The sequence below is a fragment of the Sinohyriopsis cumingii genome, chromosome 15 (genome assembly GCF_028554795.1).
Source record: "Sinohyriopsis cumingii isolate HCF-2022 chromosome 15, ASM2855479v2, whole genome shotgun sequence".
NCBI classification, from domain to species: Eukaryota; Metazoa; Mollusca; class Bivalvia; order Unionida; family Unionidae; genus Sinohyriopsis; species Sinohyriopsis cumingii.
Window position 1 is genome coordinate 23,219,268 of NC_142975.1, and position 22,304 is coordinate 23,241,571.

General features: G+C 36.1%; 1 protein-coding gene across 3 annotated transcripts in view; it reads right to left on the reverse strand.

Annotated features, from left to right (window-relative positions):
- LOC149781406 (uncharacterized) overlaps positions 1–19,397 on the reverse strand; it is an 82,658-nt gene extending 63,261 nt beyond the window's left edge. The window contains exons 1-2 of one of the 3 annotated variants that reach the window (XM_089934748.1): positions 19,313–19,397; positions 12,152–12,225 (exon numbers count right to left, since the gene is read on the reverse strand). In XM_089934748.1, the coding sequence (XP_089790874.1) occupies positions 12,152–12,221 (70 nt within the window). In that variant the 5' untranslated portion in view covers positions 12,222–12,225; positions 19,313–19,397. The remainder of the gene's footprint in view (positions 1–12,151; positions 12,226–19,312) is intronic. The other 2 variants (XM_089934750.1, XM_089934749.1) reach the window with 2 other exon arrangements.
- Positions 19,398–22,304: the final 2,907 nt, after the last annotated feature.

A 22,304-nucleotide genomic window follows, 5' to 3' on the forward strand; every position in this document is an offset into this window, starting at 1 on the left:
CCAAATATTTCATCGGTAGGCCAGGAGATATTCTGTCAAGATGAAATCTATTTCCACTTAAGGGTTTTATTCGGGATAATCTATCGAATTCGTTCATATATTTCAAACAAATATTTAAATAAAGAATATATGTATACAATGTCTCAATGCAAATGGCTCATGGTGGGTTCACTAACTCGTTGTAATAAATCTGGCAAAAAGGAATTTTGCGGACAACACATGCAGTGCGTTAACCGTGGAAGCTTAGGACCAATACCATGTCTGCGATGTGGTGCTGGAGTGCGAGGAAAAACAGAATCATGTGGAAAGTGCGGTGGTAAACGATACAGAGAGCTTAAAAGATATTATGACAAAAAAAATAATAATAGTGAAAATGCTATAAAATCCGTGGAGGATTATATATCAAGATTTCAGACAAACAATGATTTAAACAAATAATATTATTATAATGGAGCAAAATAAATTTGTCCCACATCCTGTTATAACAAACTATGAATCAAATATTAACGGTGTCATTAGACACTGTAAGTTAAAAAAACCGGTTGGTTATATTACTAATGCTGGTTATCTAATGTTTACTGTTGGGAAGAGAAAACATTATCATTGTCATCGTTTCATCTACGAATGTTTCTTTGGAGTAATCAAAAACGGTCTTGTGATCGATCATACTGACGGGGATACTCAAAACAATAATTTATCCAACCTTCAGGTTATTACATATAGCGAAAACTGTGCACGTGGTAATACTGGAAGATGTAAGACAGTTTCTAGAAGGGTGGTAAATTCTGCGAACAGAGAAACTGGCGAAGAAATTATATTTCGTTCGATGTGTTCTGCTGCGAAATACTTTGATATTAATCCGTCTTCAGTACAAAAAGTAGCAGAAAATATAACCAGATCTGCTTTCTCAAAAAAATATAAACAGAAAATCACCTTTCAGTATTGTTAACTATCATCACCACCTCGAATTAATGTTTTAATTTATGTCATAGTATTTCCCCCATACACTACTTATTTTTTGACTCATGAAAGGGAGGTAATTTTATGATCCTCGGTATATGGTCATAATTATCTACGGTTTCTAACTTACAAAAATATACAGTTCGTGTATTTTTCTGTTCTATTCGTGAAACATTTAGAACAACACAACACATAGACAGCAACATTACATCTAAACTACAGAAAACCGAATGTATATTCCAGCTTACTGAGTGCAGAATCCAGCGTCTAGTCTGTATCGATCGTGGGGTTAATTTTAGATCTACAGTACAGCACAGGGATCCTGCGTGCATTTACTCGATTACAGAAATACGTGCATATAGTATTTGGAATTAAAAATCAGTTGCATTTTCCTTGTTCAGTGCAGAAATATAATGCGAGATTGTGTACGTGTGTATTTATGCGTATGTGTGGTTCGAGTAATATTAGCAACTAAATACTCCCTTGACTATGACACGGATTTACGAGTGGGAAATCTCGTAAATATATTTCTCCACTGAACAGTTATAGAGAGGACTGAAAATCTCGTATAGTCACAGGAAGGATGAAAACATCTAACAGTTATATTATAGGAAGGATGAAAACATCTAACAGTTAGATGGCGTGGTATAGTAAATAATCCAGCTTTTATAAATTAACTTGTTTGGTGAAAACGTATTTCTTGAACTCAGAATTGTACTGGTTCCTTAGCTATATATTAACTTCCGAAACATATGTTCGTAACAAGGTTCGATAGCTCAATCAGTACGGTATTGGACTGTGATGCTCGCGGTCCAGGATCGAATCCCCATGGCTGACAATTTGTCGGTGGTGCGCATAATTGCGATTTTTATAATAATGGGGGGAACCGCAAAACCCCCTCGCTCAGCAAAATTCAACCACAATATTGACTGGTGGTTGATACATTTTCGTATCACCCACTGGATTAATTATTGTGGGTGGGATTTTGCTGAGCGTATATGTTTGTGCCGTCCTTCATTCATTGTATATATCATCATTGTATATATCATCATTATATATATCATTGTATATATTCATTTCCTTAATTAAGTTATATGTTTGTACCGTCCAATGCATAATCTGAGCTCGCTAATACACTCGATAGGGGCTCTTCATTCATAATCTGAGCTCGCTAATACACTCGACAGGAGCTCTTCATTCATTATTGTCCTTGAAACATCCCGACGAACTCGCTAAAGACTCGATAGGGATAAAAAAAAATTTATTTTAAAGATTTATATACTAAATAATGAACCATGAAAATATAAATGATGTAATTGTTGCTATCAAAATACTAGAGAAAAACGGGATTAATATATCTAATGAACTAAATCCTGAAAAAATAGTTTCTGATTTTGAGATTTTACAAGAACGTAAAAACCAAGGAATACACACACTATCATCTGAATACAAGCTCATGAAACGGATTCAGGCGGCAATGTTTCAGTCGCTAGCTACCGTAGAAGATAATCAGGTGAAGGAATTCATTCCTCTCTCTGCCTCCGTAGAAAGAATTAGATCGTTGTTATCCCACGAGTACGAGGAAAAGAAAACAATTAGTACTCGCATAAGACTATTAAGAAAAATTATGTTAGCGAGCAACCCCGTCCAAAGTAATAATTCTGGTGAAAATAATTCGCTCTGACCACGTGCAGATTATATTTATTTCTGAGATTATATTTATTTCTGAAATTATATTTATTTCTGAAATTATATTTATTTCTGAAATTATATTTTTTCTGAAATTATATTTATTTCTGAAATTATATTTATTTCTGAAATTATATTTATTTTGTAATTTTGATGGGTTAGTTGGTACTTAGATTTATGTGAAATGATCAAATTTGTAATTCTGATGGGTTAGTTGGTACTTAGATTCATGCAAATCAATCAAATTTGTAATTTTGATGGGTTAGCTGATACTTAGATTTATTATTTTTTCTGAATTATTATTTATTTCTGAATTATTATTTATTTCTGAATTATTATTTATTTATTCTGAATTATTATTTATTTCTGAATTATTATTTATTTCTGAATTATTATTTATTTATTCTGAATTATTATTTATTTCTGAATTATTATTTATTTCTGAATTATTATTTATTTATTTCTGAATTATTATTTATTTCTGAATTATTATTTATTTCTGAATTATTATTTATTTATTTCTGAATTATTATTTATTTATTCTGAATTATTATTTATTTCTGAATTATTATTTATTTATTTCTGAATTATTATTTATTTACGTAAAATGATCAAATTTATAACTCGATGGGTTAGTTGGTACTTAGATTTATGCAAATCAATCAAATTTATAATTCTGATGGGTTAGTTGGTACTTTGATTTATGCAAATCAATCAAATTTGTAATTTTGATGGCTTAGTTGGTACTTAGATTTATGCAAATCAATCAAATTTATGATTCTGATGGGTCAGTCGGTACTTAGATTTATTATTTATTCTGAATTTGATGTGTTAGTTGATGACTCCGATTTATTATTTATTATTATTTATTTTGAATTATTATTTATTTCTGAAATTGATGGACTAGTTGGTACTTAGAATCGAAGATTCTTATTTATGTAAAATGATCAAATTTATAACTCGATGGGCTAGTTGGTACTTAGATTTATTATTTATTCTGAATTTGATGTGTTAGTTGATGACTCAGATTTATGTGAAATGATCAAATTTTCAGGGAAAAAAAATAAAATATTCAAAAAAGATGAATTTTTCAACACAATTACCTCATTAGATATATTTTGCACCAATATTTTTATTTATTTATTATTTTTTTAAGTTGATTCACTTTAATACAGGAGTGTGCATAATTTAGAATCTGATCTCTGTCACAAATGATCTCGATAATATGTTCTCGACGGAGTTCATCTAACTGTTCTTGTGTTAATAAGAAATCCTCGCTTCCGTATTCATCAATAACTAAATTAACGTTAAATTGTTCTGTGTTTTGTGAAAACCGTGTTCTGATGGCGTTTTCAAGTGCTTCTTTGTCATGTATAAAAACCCTCACGTGCTGGTACATTATATAATATTTATTGGATTAATTTAGAATCGAAGATTCTTGATCAAAAGATCTAAGACTTTACATATAAATTTATCACAAGCTCTTCTCCACGTAGGTCAATTAAGCGATTAAGGTGGTCTGTGAGTTTGAAATTTATTCGTGACAAATACTGATTATGCGTGCATAAATAAACAGGATTGGTTGGTACTTGCACGATCAAATCCCCAGGGGGAACTTGTGGTGTAAATGTATATAAAATATATCCTTGTTGAGCTTGATTTGATTTTCCAAGATCTATTTGATAACTGCCTTCTATTACGTCACAAACTAGATTAACCGCGATTGTCGATGTTATATTAACGATTCCCGGAGATACGTGTCTTCCACCGCCGAGTGGATCATTATTATATCTAAGAACAGTTAGTTTTCTCCACACATCGAGTATTTCAGAAAAACTTTTCGTGATAAGATCCATGAGCGTTTTTCTTAATTCGCCGGTTTCAAATACTGGTAGTGTAAATTTTAATAATTCTGCTTCAGTTATTTTATAATGATCAATGTATGCTTGTTTGATACTATTTTTTTTTCTCTTGTATCTATATAATCACGAGCATTTATTGCCTCAATAATTTCCTGATTAAAATATTTAAGATCTAATATAATTTGATTTAAATGTTGTATCGTTACAATGATTTGATGTTTTAGATCGTCATTAGGATACTCCAGGATATAGTTTTTAAACAACTGTGCTAGTGTCGTTAATGTAGTTGTGTATTCAATTCTAATTTTGTTAGCATGTAATCTGAGATATCCTTCAGAAACGATAACAACTGAAGTTTCTGTAACATCATGGATAGAAAACGGTAGTAAAGGATATCTTTTACCATCTCTCAAAACGTAAGCCATAGTCCATGGATACGAATCTCGGTATTCTGGAGTTGTTATAAAACTGGCTTCGTCAGTAAGAAATTCAATTAATTTTGGTTCTGGTGGTCCTTCATGTACCGGGGAAACATCAGGCCAACCTAGTACGGATCTGATTGAAGATTGATGAATATCAACGGCATAATCAGGAGAATGTATCTCTATCGTCGAGGACAGCGTCGGCTCATGAATATTAATCGATAATTTTGCTTCCTTTCCTGTTATTGATTTTATTCTACGTTGAAATTCATCATTGATCTCCTCGATCTCATAACTACCAGTGGGTATTCCAACAACAACCCAGTCAGGTGTTCCATCGGGTTTGTTTTTATTAGCAAATACGAGCGAATTATTTGCTGGTGTACCATTAAATGATTTTGATTTGATATTTGGCCAGCTGTAATATACCCGTAGTTGCGCTAGTGCAATTTCATTAGCGTGAATTGCAGTAGGAAAGTTAATACTAAATTCAGGATTAGTTGAACTTACCGAGATCATCGTTGTCTTGTGCGGGGTTGTGTTAGTCACGATCTGCTGGAGTAATTCCGTCATTATTAATACTTGTATCTTTAATACCGATACCTTCGTCGTATATTTTAGTTATCATTGAAAACTCGAAATCAGATATAATTCCATCACTGAGACTTGCTGATAACAACGAGGATAATTTCGAGTATGCTACCGTCGCTGTGTGTAATTTTATTATGTAATAGGATAATTTTTCGTTCGTGCAAGTACATATTTTTTTTGCGATGATATTAAGCACACCTGCAATCGTTGTTGCTGCACAAACAGAAATAGTCACAGCTACTGGTGCCATCATTGTCACCGCTGATAATATAACACCCGTTCCAGCAACAACAGCGGATACTGAATAAACAATCACGTCGACGATAACTAATCGTCGTCGATATTTTTTTACTTTTACTGTATATTGTTCGACTTGATCTTTTAGCGCCGCCTGCCATTCACGCGCTTGATTGTACCTGTATTGTGCACCGTCCATATATTTTTATGCAGTAACCAATTGAGGTGTTTCAGCTACAAATTCCAAACACCACCAGTAAGATGTTGCGGTTAATTTCTTATAAGCTGCTTCCAGAATAAATATTTCTTCGGTTCCGCTATTTAATATAATAGATACAACCCCGGAAAACCTGTCGGTGGAATGACGCCATGGATACGTTGTGAAGATCTCAAATCGCGCAGCACTAAACACAGACAGCCTGTACACGCCAGTGACTGTTCCGGTATATTTGATAGTATTATTTTGCTGCGACCATGTTGCAAATCCCGATGATACCGTGCATACGATGTTTGTGATATGTCCGGGAGTTATTCCGGCTGGGATTTTAATCAGACTGGTTTTATTGACGATCTCAGGAATCCCCGCTACGATGTCTTGCTGTGTTTGTTTAATCGTGTCTAGGTTAGTTTTGATATCAACGAGTTTCATGTCAATGGCGTGCGGAGTGCCGAAGAATTTATCTATGGCATCATCGGTTTTTTGAAAATTTCTTCGAAATCTTCCAAAAGCGCCTACGTGAACATCATACTCGGTCCGTAACGTGGATAATTTACCGTCTACGGTGTCGACGTATTTTTTTGTTGCTGCATCTTCGTCGGATGTTGGATCTCTTAAAACTACTATTTTATTTCCGTTCATGCTAAGTTCACCTGTCATTATGTCACCGGTATTTTTTATGCGATTAGCAACACTTTTTGCAATTTCATCTCTGATGGTTTTAAGTGACATACTTGAATCCCTAATTCTGCCGCTGTCAGTAAACACAGGAATATTATCCGTAACTGCACCAAGTACTCGTCGAATTATATCATTCCATTTGATATTGCTTGTTTTTAGTTTACCATGTCGATCTTGAAAAATAACAACCTCATCTGGGTCAACTCCAGCCAGGTTCATAACGTCAGCGAGGTCATCCTTAGTCGCGTACTTTGACAAATCAACATCGCCGGATTTTCTCTTAACGCGTGAAGAAGATCTTCCATAAATATCAACCATTATAATAAGACCTGTTGTTTAAAACGCTTTACGCGCAACGAATCGGTTGCTTGTATAATCATGCACGACTTTATGTGGTGGTTTGGATGATTTTGATATAGCGTTAAGTACATTAATTACTTCACGGCCGCATATTGGCGGATCTGTCATTGTTTGTGTGGGTAACGTTGAATACCAAACTCTGGTTGTTGCGTGGAGTGGTGCGACATACTTGATAAATTCAACAGGTGGAGCTAACCCGTATGAATCAAAATAAACGATTCCACGTGGATCAACCGCGTATGATACCCAATGAGTACCAGGCCCAGAACGTTCATCGAGATTAATAATACCTGTTTCTAGTTTGTTTGGTTGTGTTGGTAATTGATCTCGCATGAAAACACCTCTGAAGTTTTTTATTTTTAATCGTTTAGCAGCATCAAGTAAATCAAAATTTGATGCTGGAACGTCTAACGTGGAAGCCTCAGACCCTTTCCCCAACGAGATCCTGGCAATCTTAAGCCGCGTCCCTTTTTTTGTATCCTTGCCCTGTTGCTTTCTTTAGAGCCATTCCAGCAGCTGTTCCAACAGCACCTAACGCGGCTGCTTTTGCTACGGCTGGAGCAGCAGCAGCTATTAACGCTGGAATAGCCGCGAGAAGTGGGAAAATACCACCGGTTTTAACTGAGTCCTTAATCGCACCCGCAGAGAGATTGAGTTTGACGCCTGTTTTTGATTGTTTAGCGCCATTGAAATGTTTAAGCTGGCGTTCTGATAATGATAGTTTATTTTGACCACCCGTGATCTGATCTCGCTTTAGTGATATTTTCATTCCACAGTTTTTTGCTGAATTTGATTGAAGGTTTTTAATCTGACCAGGAGTCAGACTGACACTAACGTGATGATATGACATTTTATGATAAATAACTACCACGCTCCAAATAATAATTAAAGATTTTCCACTGGTGCATCAACGACCCTCATTCGACCACTACCACCTTCAAGTAACATGGCTTTATCGCTAAGTATAACCGCGATTGCTCTGTAATCAACACCACCTGTATTTAATGTTGCTTTAAGATGTATATCAACGACAGATTGTTTTGATAGATCAAGATGCTCCAGTGAAAAATAATAAATCGGATACAACGTCCTGAAATCATATTGTGATATTTGCAACCCAGTATCTACATTTTGATCATGTCCCATGAATGACATCAAACGATGATATGCACGTCCTATACGATTTTGTTCATAATTTAGTTGTATATTCTCTGTTGGTTCTTGTTGTCCGTTTATCCGCAAGGAAATATTTGTAAGACCTAGTTTATCAAATATCATATGAGAGTGAACTTGATTACCTAAACGATCATGGTTTTGAAACGCAATAAAAATATGTCGTGGTGCAGAAACACCTTGTTGTGATGCTATATGCCATGTAAACTGACCGTTAACGTTAGTTTGCATACTATCTGTGTTTGTTGTCAACCATGACAACAAGGATTTACCACCTGTGTCCATGAAAGAAATTAATTTCTGTTCTTCTGCGATCGTTGGAGTCATTACCGGCATCCACAGTGAAAGTTTCGATAATACTACTTTACCAGCATCACCAACAGGTCTCCACAGAGCATCGTTATCATCACCCTTTCTTACAAGAACAACCGTGTGTCTAGCTCCAAAAATAACCTTTTTAACATTCCTGCAAAATCCAAAAATATGCGATAGTGGAATTGTACATGAAAATCTTCTATTGTCTCCTAGCAACATATTTCTACGTGCTGCAAATCCCAAGTTGAAATTTTCATTAGAACCATGAACCACCGGCCACACAGGAGCATCAGCGGTATTGGTTTCGTTTCTTGGTCGTCTTATATTATACGGATCGCTTTCAGAGTTATTAGAATTATCTTTCACAAACATCATTGTGGGACCTGCTGACCTTGTATAATCATCAGAATATCTTGCCAGCCCTATTATTGTTGTAGCAACGTCTACATCCTTCTCAATCGATTCAATATTTTTTCCATCAATCATATACGTGGCGCTATCAAATAATGCCATGATCCCGTTGTTGACGAAACCAACTTTTACTGGATCTAAGTAATTAGTATTATCCGTTTTTATGATTGTACCTTCTACCTCAATAAAAGCCTCAGCGGGTAGAAAATATCTACTTGTGTCATGAACTTGTAGTTCAATTCTTCCACGTTGATCTGGTGTTCGTGCGTCATAAGAATAAAACTGATAATCAAGTACCGATTCATCTTTAAGGACAGGTGCTTCCATGTCAAATGCTGTGTCGGATACGCGCTTGAACATTTTATTATAATTATTTTCGTCTAACACGTTGATTACCGCGTTCGTAAAGTTCCACCTCGGGAAGTTCCACTTCCTGATATTAAACTTGAAATATTATTTCCCGATTCACCGAGTCCCCGATCTGCTAACGCTGCTAGTTTTTTATTTGCAGCTTGATTTATTATTTTACTTACGTCTGCGGGCATAATTTCAGTACTTGCCAGTTTTACTGGTGGTTGTTGTTTTCGTCTTATTAATCGTGCTAGTCTATCTTTGATCGCCGAGAACGCCTTCCCAGCAACATTGATAATTGCACCAGGAGCTTTTTCACGAACAATATCAATAGCTTTCATCGATAATTGTTTTGCAATAGGCGCTGCTTTTGGGGCTAACCTTGTAAATAATCCCTGAATAACATCACCAAGTCCATCTCCGTAAATAACCCTATAGATTGGTAATCGTGAGTTTACCGCTCTGACCGATACGGATTTACGATGATTATTGTGTATGATCATCTTATTTTATTTACCATTTATCTAATCGCGGTGACTAATCATCAACGAGCTCATCAATAAGCTCTCGGTAAACGCCAATATCCATGACACCACCTTGAAATAATTGCCGACAAATATCAGCTGCTTCATTGGTTATTTCTGGTGAATTATTTCCGGCACGTTTTCCTCCTATGAGAACTTCTAACCGTGACACGTCATTGAGGATATTATCAGGACAAACAAAATTATTTTCCAAACCACTGCCAGTAGCTCCTTCTTCTGTTGTTTTCTTAAATAGTCTAAAGGGTGATCTTTCTTCTTTTGATTTTTTAAGATACATCTCTTTAAGTTTCGGCGAAGAAGACTGTTGTTGTTCTATTTGTCGCAGAGGTGGAGAAGATTGTTGTTGTTCTATTTGTTGCAGAGGTGGAGGAAGTTGATACTGGGCGAGTTGTTCTCGTTGTTTCAGGCTCTTTCTATAAAGTCTTTTTACTTCTTCATGAAGACTTTCGTATTCTGGACCTCTAGCTTGTTTTTTGTTGTAATATACGCGATATATCCATTTAATAAAATTATCATCATTTACTTTTTCATGACCAGTTTTTAAAATACTAGATTTATTAAATATACCAGATAATATCATTTTAGGTAATTTTTTTTCTTCAGTATTTCTAATGTCTTCAACAATTCCTTTGTTAAATCTTGCAATCAATTCTAAGTTTTCTTCTACTGGTTTGGGTTCAGATGCAAGTTCTTTTCTCACGTCGGCGACTTCAGTACGAAGTTTTCCAATACCTTCAAGTATTTCTTCACCGACATGTGGAGGTTGAGCTGCAGCTATTTCCCTGGCTATGTCAGGTGGAAGATCTCGTAAAATCTTCTTTGTTTTTTTAGTTCTCGCTGCTATTTTTTCGGTTTGTTCTGCTGTTTGTTTTGATACTGGAAGAAGATCTTCCTTGATGACTGTTGTAACTTTCTCAGTAGCTGCAGTAACGGGCTTAAACAGTTTTTTAGTGTCTTCTTCGTACTCAATTTGTGCTTCTTGCTGCGCTTGTAGATTTTTTCTAAATGAATCTCTAACAGGAATAAATTTTTTGATTGCTTCTAATCGTTCTCGAGCTATTCTTGCAGTATGAGATTCCGGATGTACCATTTTATTATAACATAATGATTTAATTATAGCAGCAGAGGGGGTGATGACCTCAGTGAAGGCGTAATTGCGTCAACAGCATGCATAATAAACTAGAAAAAATCACCAACGACAATGGAGTAATATTAATTAGAAAAATTCCAGAGATTTTTCTCAGTAAAGTGTCGACGCTTTTTTAAATCTGTCGACGCTTTTTATTTTTCAATCGTTCGTAGGAAGGTTTATTTTCGACATTTCGACGCTTTTCAGGCAAAGGTCTGTTCCCCCCCCTCTGCTGCTCGGGGAGTATCGATCGATTCAGCACCTGGCTGTATACAGCCTAAAGATTATGCATACGTTTTGATCGCGTTAGTGGACTAATCATCCATGGGTTGCACATTCTATATTTTGCTTACTTGTCCAAAGAGGCTGAAACTTTGGGCCAGGACCCAGGGGTGTAAAAAAAAACAAAATCACCAAAACAAATTACTTTTCATGTTAAATCTATACTTTAGGCCCCCTCACACTTCCGCAAGCAAGAATGTGCGGAACGTGCGTAAAAGAGATCGTGAAAAACTGTTAGATTTCTCAATTCCCCTCTAAATAAAGGTGAACGTATCAGCATAAATACGTAAATATTGAAAGTGTGGAACATAAAGTCTAAATAATTAGACCAGTTGAGTTTCATGAATGCACAACAGTTTTCTGAGAAACTAAAAAACAAAAGAATCCTTGAAGTATATAATATCACTGAAGCCTGATATAGATGTGTATTACCCGTTATGAATAAACAATGTCACAGGAGACTTAAACTTTAAAAGTGGGCATTATCATTTAATGCACGAAGAGTATCTAGGTCTCATTAAGGAACTTTTGGTATCTTGTGATTGCATTCCTTTGGATTCAGGGACATCTCTATTTTCATGACGGTACGAATAACAATGTCAAGGAATCTAAGTTAAATGTGCAAATTAATCTATGATGTAATGAACGCCAAAATAAGCCATAGTGGCCTAGTTTTAGCATAGATTTGTGTTATTCCTCGACATATATTGACGTATATATTTGAATGACTGTTCAAGTAAAAGTGCACCGTAAACTGGCCTAAACGTAAAAAAGTTTACATAACAATTGAACTTAACAACTTGGTCACAGTCACCTACTCTGAGAGGTTTAAAACATATCAGAATATAGGCACATGTCAACTTTGATGAATGTATAAGCACAAAGTCATCTGCATTTTCACATATGGAAGCAAATAATGTACTTACTATGCTCTATTGATGACGCTGAAGTCACACCGAGGATGAAAATAAAGCAAAATGGATTTAAGTGTCCCATCTGTCTGAAGAAAAGAAAGTGGTTTGACTCGTGACTTGCGGTATGTTACAATGTTATATTTTAGGCAATTGCCAATGCACAGTGTGTGTGTGTGTGTGTGTGTGTGTGTGTGTGTGTGTGTCTCTCTCCCAACTTCATTTAGTCTTAGCAGTTACAATATTGGAGTCGTCCATTTATCAAGTTCTTGCGAAAGACAGTCATAGTAACTGCAGCTGCATCGTTGGTCAGAACATAACCATGTGATAGACCCAGACGCGCTTATTTATGTATAAACTGTACAGAGAATTACTTTATACCGCTATAAATACAGTCACGTGCAAAGAACTAATATAAACACTGAATCAGAAGGCATGCACACTGCATGCCTTTAAAATGAAATAAAAACGGTGGATTTGTATTTTCTGTAGAACATTTAATGAACTGATTTGACAGAATCGAATAACAAATCTTTATACATTTTCTGAAGATAAAAGATTCTTTGATTAGGTTGGGGGAAAAAACATGGCAAACTAAAACTCTGCCAGGAAGAATACTGGGTATATGTTGTAAGGCACCTTCATTGCGGCTTATTACAAATGAATTTAAAACTCTTGGAAAATGGATATAGGGATTGGGAGGAGGGAGGTTCATAGACTAACATTATAACAATTGGATTCACAGTCCTCCAGTGTAAGACGCCGACCTTTACAGTTCCAATATGGGGTGGGGGTTATAAACCCAGCTATTCCCCCATCGTAATTGTCATGGTCGATATCTTACACTGTATGACTATTGAACCCCATCACTATAAACATTTACCGGTAGTCTTAATTTCATTTGTAAGTATCCCCTATACGTAGCTAAGCTGTAATGAACACGAAAACAGATTTAAAGAAACGAAAATTGGTTACTCACGTGTGTGGACAGTAACGATTCGGCCAAGTCACAATGAACTCAATGAAGCATCAAATCCCATTATCATTCGAATGTAAAACAAAACATCCTTTGCCTTAATATTGAATTCTAATCAGATCACATATGCCATTTTATATAAAAGATTAAAACCATGCAGTGGAATGTTCAGAACTTTACATCGCCTACCATTAGTGTATTATTAGTTTGATGTTGACGTATCTATTATGTTGCAGATGAAGAATCCCCTGTTCTATCAATAGCTACATTGTCAGTTGCGACTCACACAACTTACATAACGTCCTTCTGGTGTTACCTGCTGTGTGATTCGGTAACTGACAGTTTGTACCACGATAAACTCAGGAAAAACAGCATTAAACTCTGAGTTGTCTGTTACATAGTAAAGGATTTGTCACATACAGAGAACGACGATTTGATACGACTAATTAATGTGCTAAGCAAAGCAAAGAGACGTAGGGCGTTGACCGAGATCCCTTCGCTCAGCGTAGGTCTCGTATAGTCCGCTTCGAAGAATAATCTTATCGTTACCAAACCGTTAACAATGACGCACTCTACTTTCAAACGTTAAACTGTTAAACTGTGATTGATAAATTTTTAATTGAACCATTTCAACACTTTTAAATCATCAAGAGGGCGAGACTAGAGAAAAGTGTCCTAATATGCATGTTTATATTTCCAAACAAAATATAGCCTGTGTAAGCCGTGCGAGCAACTACCTGTTGCATGTCATTGTTGTAAAATGGCACTTTTGGCAGGCGTAGCTTGTCGCAGTAAGACTCTTTTCGCACGTAGTATAACTCTCCATTCCGAGGAAATCAGGTTCTTTTTCGGATAATCGAATTGCACGACAAGCCATCAATGCCATAACGTAAGAACATTACACATTCTTGAGGCTCTAATGCGCGTATTCTAGCCTCGTATATGCGATCTCAAGAGAGTCAACCAGAAAAGTTTTTAATCACAGTGTGTATTTGAAAGATACCTGTGCGTGTTCTCGAGAATGATGGTATATGCAATGTCGTTTGCCAATTGGATGTTGGTTTTATTAATAATTCTCCACTAGATCCATAGTTGCGTCGACAGCACGAATAGTAATATTAAGTTTCTGAAATATTTAAATCTGATTCCATATATGTTTAATTGAACTTTGGTTTCCATAAATACTTGTTTCAAATACAGATCATGTGATTGAATAACATTTTCTGATCGGCTCCCTTGAGTCTTAATAATGTGATATACTGTTACCTAGATCATGCGATCTGCAGACGGGTCATGATTAAAACAGCATATCAGACCGACTTTCCTGAGATCGCCTATTAAAGATTTGAAAACGCGAAATGTTTTCCCTGTTGGTCCTGTTTGCTGTAGCTTGCCAGCTAGTTTATATATATATATATATATATATATATATATATATATATATATATATATATATATATATATATATATATATATATAATGGATGTTCTATTTCATAAAACTGAGAACCATTTTGCACGTAATAGAGATCGATTGTGCGAGTTGCAGAAAACATGTAATCAAATATCTTCCGATTGGTTTTCTCAAGCTCGCATTTGTCATGGTTTGAGATAGTGAATCGTGTCTATTATACAATCCTGATTGCTTGGCATATGCGACTCGTACGTGGATGAGGTTTGGATCGAAGTAGTTGAACATAAAATTGCAAAAAGGATGAGGCATCGAGCGGACAAAAGTTGGTCCAATGAGAATTCAGTAGCTAAGATTCCAGTTTCAGGCATTGAATCAAACTGTTGGCTGTGAAAGTTCCATTTAGTATGTCAAACTTTCAAGTTTTTTTTGTTTTTGTTTTTTTTTTGCGGGGGGTGGGTGAATCACAGAGTGGTAGTGGAAGTTCGAAATCGTACGTCGATGTTTTAAATTTCATCTACTGAATTACACAGGGCTGGTTGAAATGCCGATTCATGATGTCGAGAATTCCGATTTCGTATGCTGAATGAACTATTTGTGTTTCATGTCAAGGTTTTTGAATTGCATAGCAGTTGTTGAAAGGGATTTTTCCCCTACGCTGACAATTATAATTTCTTATTTTAAATCTAATTGTTAGCGTTGATACTGTCTGTCAAACTTGCATTGTACTGCATATTTTATTTAATGAACTTTAATTTTTTTTTGGCCTATACATGTAAAGACGGAAATTTCTTGTATTCGAGAAATTACTATGCCCAAACGTTACCGATAATCAGAATACAAGTAAATATTACAAGATGTAAACATACCTTATTACCACTATCTTGCTCAAGTGTTTCAGCAAAATAAATTTATTCTATTCGTTTCCATTATAATTACATCTTCAACCTGCCGTGATCTGTAATATTCTTCTTTTATATCGTCGCAGAGTAAATTTTGTCACCAAATATCAAGAAAACTTACTAAAACCTGTACTGGTAAACGAAATCAACCAAAAATACCCGGACTATGTTAAAATATATACCGATGGATCAAAAACAAACAACCCACCAAGAACAGCAGCAGTAATAGTCATCCCTGAATTCAATATACAAACGGGATCCAGATTACCTGACTATTGCTCCATTTACACCACTGAATTCTGGCCTATACTTGAATCACTACAATGGATCGAAGACAACCAAATACCTAAAGCAGTCATTATAAGCGATTCCCTAAGCGTTATCAAATCGATCCAAAATCGCAATACACACTCTAGGGAACAATTCCTCGACAGAGCATGCCAATTAATCGACGATATCACCACAGCACATCAATTAGTCGAGCTCATGTGGATACCGTCGCACATTGGAATCTCTGGCAACGAAACAGCAGACAAAGTTGCAAAAACCAAACTAGGAGATCAAAACTCTATCAAGCTTAACTATAGCTCTACAGAAGCAATAAGCTTCGCACAAACATATATAGACCAAACATGGCAAGATTTTTGGAACTCCTCCACAAAAGGTAAAAAGCACCATGAAACCCAAAAAAACGTAGATAGGAACATACAGCTACCTAAGGGTACCTTTTTAGAACAGAAAACCATAAACAGGATAATAACTGGAAAAACTAAACAAGCAAGCAGTTTTGGAAGGTTTATAGGACCCAAACCAGCAACCATTAACTGCTTTAACTGCCACACCACCGAAGATCTACACCACGTATTCAATATATGCCCAAAATATCAACCCGCTCGGAAAATATTTATCAAAAACCAAAAAGAGATTGGATCACTACACACATACCCAGAGTTACTTATGGACTCTAATAAAAATAAACAATCAGCATATAAAAATATAAATCAATTCATAGGCTCAGCAGGACTTAGGAACAAAATATAATTACTATCCCCACAAGACCAAAAGACCCAGTAACTAGCTAAATAAATTTAGAAGCCACCACATAAAAAACCATAACATATCATTCAATTTTATAAAAGTATTAATAAATAATTCACTTACGAAGCACCTATAAAAAACTAAGGAAACCGCAAAATCGGATGTCCTAGATATCCTTAACGAACCGAGTAATCAGCTAGGATTCCTGTCCTAGATGTCCTTAACGAACATTGTAATCGGCTAGGACTCCGGTCTCTTGCTAAATAAAGTATAAATAACATTCACTCTCTAAAAACATCAATCAATAAATAACTTAAAGAGGTAATATCTAAAAACTTATAAATAACATAACGTAGGAAACACACCCTAAACACCTCGACTAGTAATCCCATAATAACCTTGAAAATCTCTCTTCATGAATGATATCTACTAAGAACCTCTATAAACAGCATAGAACATCCCCCTCCTTTTAGAACATTTTGAAGAAGAAAAAAAAATCGAAAAAAATAAAAAAGATAATAAAACAAAAATCGCAAGAAACACCAGGCAAATGCAACAAGAAACTAACGATGTAAAGCAAGCAGGACCGTTCCCGAGCTCTCCTTCCCACTAATGACAGCCAACCATTCAACTGTAGTGACCTTTATGGACCCACAGATTGAGGCCAAACTATCAGGGTTCCTTGAATCCATAAAAGCCTGGGGGAGGTGGCACCATCCCCTTCCCCAGGAACAACTAGCAGGCTGCAGTGCAGTCAGAAAAAAGTGGCACATGCACTATTGTGCGAACGCTACTATAATTAAACTCAACAACAACAACAACAACCAAATATCAAGAAACAATTATTGCTACTTTTTTAATGATTGTACAAGTTATCTATTTTACTGCATTAAAATTAAAAGCTTATATGGCTGTGTATTGGTTGTAACATAATGTTGGAAACAGGTATCAAATTACTTTGTAGGCATCCTTGCGTTAAACATGTATACATTGAACTTGTGTGCCTCAAACTTACTTCCCTCAGGATCTACAAATTGCAAATAGGATAGTTTAAACGCTCACCTCACTATCAAAACGGAATGGCTTTGTTTATCATGAATCGTTGTTGCTATTATTATTATTATTATTATCATTATCTCTGCAAGGGAAAAGTTGAGTCGTACAATATGAAAATTACACAGTTGATATGTCCAACGGTTCTTAAGAATTCACGCTAGGAGAGATAATCCCATAAATCATATCTACTCAACTGAATGTACTCACAATGATAACCTTTCTATTACACCGAGTAGTGTTAATCAGCTCTAATAAGCTACACAATTTAGGGGATATTGCCGCTTACGATCATAGAATATGTTTAACTGAGGACATGAGCGACTGCTTTAGCCCGTTAGAAACGAAATGGGCATTTACAACTGGAAAAAAAGAAAACTGATGCGAATATGGCTTGGCACGATGCATACAATGGCACGATGCAGGAACAAATGTAAAAGTTAATCTCCATAATTTCGCCAAGATTGTGTTGATGTGCCGCTAAAACCGTTGCACACATCTATATGTATTCTCTATATGGGTCTCTATATGGGTCACACCAGAGTACAAAATTGAGTACAAAATTGCATTCACGTATTAGAGACTGCATGTACCAGAGAAGTTGAAAGGTTTCTTTGATAGAGGTAGTATCGTGAGCGGGATGGATAGATTACAGACCATTTTATCGGGGAGGGGAGGTGTTTTTTATTTTTGTGGGGCGGGGTGGGGTTTAAGTATGTGTAAGCTTTGTTTCGTTTTACTTTATTTCAATTTCCTGTCAGTTTTTTTTAAATTTAAAAAATGCTTCCTTGGACCCATCCAATTTGGAAAATAATAGTATACAGGAATCGAAACTGCATCGCACTATCTACACCACATTCTCCACAATCCCAGTGGCAACCCCATTCATTTGAACAAGACGAAACAATCGCTGCCTTAGAAAAATAAGGTCTATTGATAATGCACAATTCAGTACAGATGGGCTGGGGGTGGGAATGGTACCCTCATTGTGAAAAAATTTTTATGGTAATAATGATGTCTCTATACAGTGGAATAAGAAATGCGACTGACACTTATGAAGAGGATTTTGCGTAAAATTTGGCGAAATTATACAGGAGCTGTTTTCTGCACGCAAGGACCAAATCCATAGGAAAAATGATACGCTCGTTGCATCTCTATGCAACACGATAATTACAATACAATTCTCAATTCTCTCTTAATGATGTGATGTATTGCATGTAAAATGCATCAAAAAATATTGTGCATGCACCTTTAAACGACAGGTTGTTGTTGTTGTAGGGTTTAACGCCATGTTTCAGAACACGATAGGCCATACATGGCGGCCAGTACTAATGGTGGAAGAAGAACCCGGGAAAACCCCGGAAAGAACCACCGACCCACGAGAAGCTACTGGCAAGCTTTCTCACATACCCTGATTAGCCGAATCCGAGACTCGAACACACGCAGACAGAGGTGAGATGGCAGTGATCCGTAACGGAGAGCGCTTTAGACCACTCGGCCACTCGGGGCCCCTTAAACGACTGGTTCTTTAGAAGTTAATAATTTTAAAAATTTCTCTTATTACGTACTTGATTGTTTGATTGGCGGCACATAAAACAATATATAATACCAAGACAAAAAGAACAAGCACGCCTGCCCTGTGACACACCACGGCAGTTGAAATTGGCTAGTCTGGACAGCAGCTGAACTCTTCAACACACTGATGATTTTCTGTCCCACACAGAAAAAAAAAAAGATCATTTTCTAACTTCCGAGAGTTTCAATGCGTTTTCGTACATACTCCAATATTACACTTACCTGAGTGTTTGTAGTGCTGATGTATGCACGAATCTTCGTTTACCTAGGGACAGCACGCACCATCATATATATTTGCAAAACGTTAGATTCTGCGCCGATAGTCTTCCAGTCTGCCCGCACATGTCGTGCGAGCTCGCATGAACTTACATGTACGATGGAATGAAAAACTAGAACTCAGAATCGAGAATTATATCATTTGGCGATAGGAATGGAGAGGGGTAAATTTTAAAGAGGAACTACCCGCATTTTGCGATGTTTGTATTATCAGGAAAGCGCACCGAATTATAATATTCCGATTCCTGGTCATATACATGGGCAACAATAATAATAAATGTATTCTTTCAAACATTATGATGATCCACAAAATTAATATATACCGTGGAATAGTTCCATATTCCCTGTTCAAATGTCTTTCTCAAGATGCAGTACATGTATATATGCATACGTGTGTTTACATGCTTACCTGGCTCTACTGGTTTCTAACAATATGAGGTGAAATATTACATATCACAATTGATAGTGAATTTTCCATGCTTTTTTAAAGTTATGAGTCTTGAGTTTACAACTCCAACCAGTTTCTTGATATCTTTTATATGAGTTTATTGCAAAATGTACTAGAGGTAAGACTGCTGACATTTTCCCCGTTTGCTTCATTTGTGAAAGAAAGTGTGTTGAACTGCATCCAAGCAACACAGAATATAGATGTGATGAGTGAGGACTTTACGTGAAGCTGAATCACCTACCGGTATGTACAAAGGAGCTGAACACTGCTGAGATTTTACATATTGACAATTGGCTAAGAAATAACACGAAACATGAGCCAGGAAAGAGACGCTAGATTATTTTCTATTGTTTGCCACCAATGGCCAATAATATACAAAATTATACTATGTGGCAGACATTCCACATTGTCTTGAATTCTACTTCGTGGGGACTTGAATGTAAAGCCCCAAAATGTAAATAATTGAGATGACCGTTTTCAACGTATATGTATAATTAGTGAATGTGATAAAACCAAGTTAATCTGTGTCTAACATTGGCCCACGCAGTTTATCTGATACCAGCCCGTTATTGGAAGACATACCGAGTTCATAGTTTTGAATAGTATTGAAAATGCGGTCTAATTCTCATATATGTGCATAGTAAGCATTAAACAAATTGCATATAGTAATAATACAGGGCCTTGTGTTAAATTTGACTCTTTGGTCCGTAGTAAATAACAGGGGCCGCTGATATTAATTCATTTGAAAAGATTGTCTGGTGTAAATGATCTTGCGGAAACATAGACTTCAAATATATTTACTCATATGTTCCATTCCACACCTCGGGATGATGGAGATAATAATGGTGCCCATAACTGGTCTATTACTTTCTGCTGCTGTTTGCACATAAATGACCACACTACTACAGGCTACGAAGAAAAATATGATGCTTAATTTATAAAACATGTCTTGTACATAACCTTTCGCATGTTAATAGTTCAATTTCTTTATCGGTGATATATGATGACTATCATAACGTCTTACCGTGGACTCATTTCATACATGTATAGTTTATACTTTAATAAGATTTTAAAAAATAGTCCTTATATACCAGTTATCAAAGAACCTGATAATTTAAGGAGCAATAATACTATGTGAAATATGTTTAGTGTAATAAAGCCACGTCTATCAAGGCAGCGGCACGCGTACCACTGGGGGAGAGGAAATTTCTGCTCTGAATTTAGTGCATAAAATTTCTGCTCTGAATTTAGTGCATAAATCCATTAAATAAATACCTCATTGTGCGAGGGGCTGTATTTTATGTGTCTGCTGCTGAAACTAACATATATGTATCACTTTAATACAAGAAAAGTCTCTTCCATTTGTGATATTAGAAGTGCAAAACATGCACTTGCCGCACAGTTATATCTTTTCTGAACTTCATTGTACCATGCAATAAATGTGTCAGTATAACAGATAACAAGTCTCTTACAGGTTTCCTGATGAAAGTCGTATATATGTATCAATATAGCAGAAAATATAAATCTGTTGCGTGTAAGATGGTGCCAATGACAAAAAGATGTCCATGTGGTAAAGGCAATCTCTGTTTTGGGTTCAGTGGTGCAAGTCCCAAACATGTCTAATTGTTCGAAATGACAAGCCTTCAGTGGAACAAGACCCAAACATATCACATTGTGCGAGATGACAAGCCTGCTCAGTGTTAGTTGGAACCAATCCTATATGTATAAAGGATTAAGTTTGTTCTTGGTTTCATGCTTCAAGTTGTGTTTATGTATCACTTGTAGAGACTAGGTGGTAGTAAACGTGAGCGGATCATTTGTTTGCGTCGGCAGTATCGCCCCTCGCTCCCAACATTGTGAAAAAATGGCAGAAACAGCCCTTACTTCTACTCTTCGAAGGGGCTGAATTAAAGATAAAACCGGAAAATACCCCAAAATATATTTTCTATATAAACACGTTGTTATTGTTTAATGGTGATATTACCCTCTCAAAGCCTTACTGTTATCTAATCGATCGCTAAAATTATTCTGAATGGAATTTCCATATCTTACCTGAATAACGACATCATTTCAGTTTGATTGAGGATCGGTACGGGTCACATGTTTACTTTGTTTGTTTCATTTCGATTTTTAACGTAGTTTTAACGATATTATTCATAATGCAACGATGTCTATTGGGTGGCAATGTATAGTGATATCTAACACTAGGGCATCGTGCTATAGACTATAAGCATGATGTCCCACCCAGTCACATTATCCTGACCCTAGGCCGACCAGTCTTAACACCAACCTCTCAATACTGAATGCCGAGCGAGGCAAATGCTAGTACCATTTTTATAAGTCTTTGGTATGACTCAATCGGGCTTCCAACCTGCGACTTCCCGCATCCGAGGCGGACGGTCTAATTACTTAGGCCACCGCAACGACCAGGAGTAAAATCCAACAATGCAAATTCTGTGGGTTTTTTTACTCTCATGGAGGAATCGACGT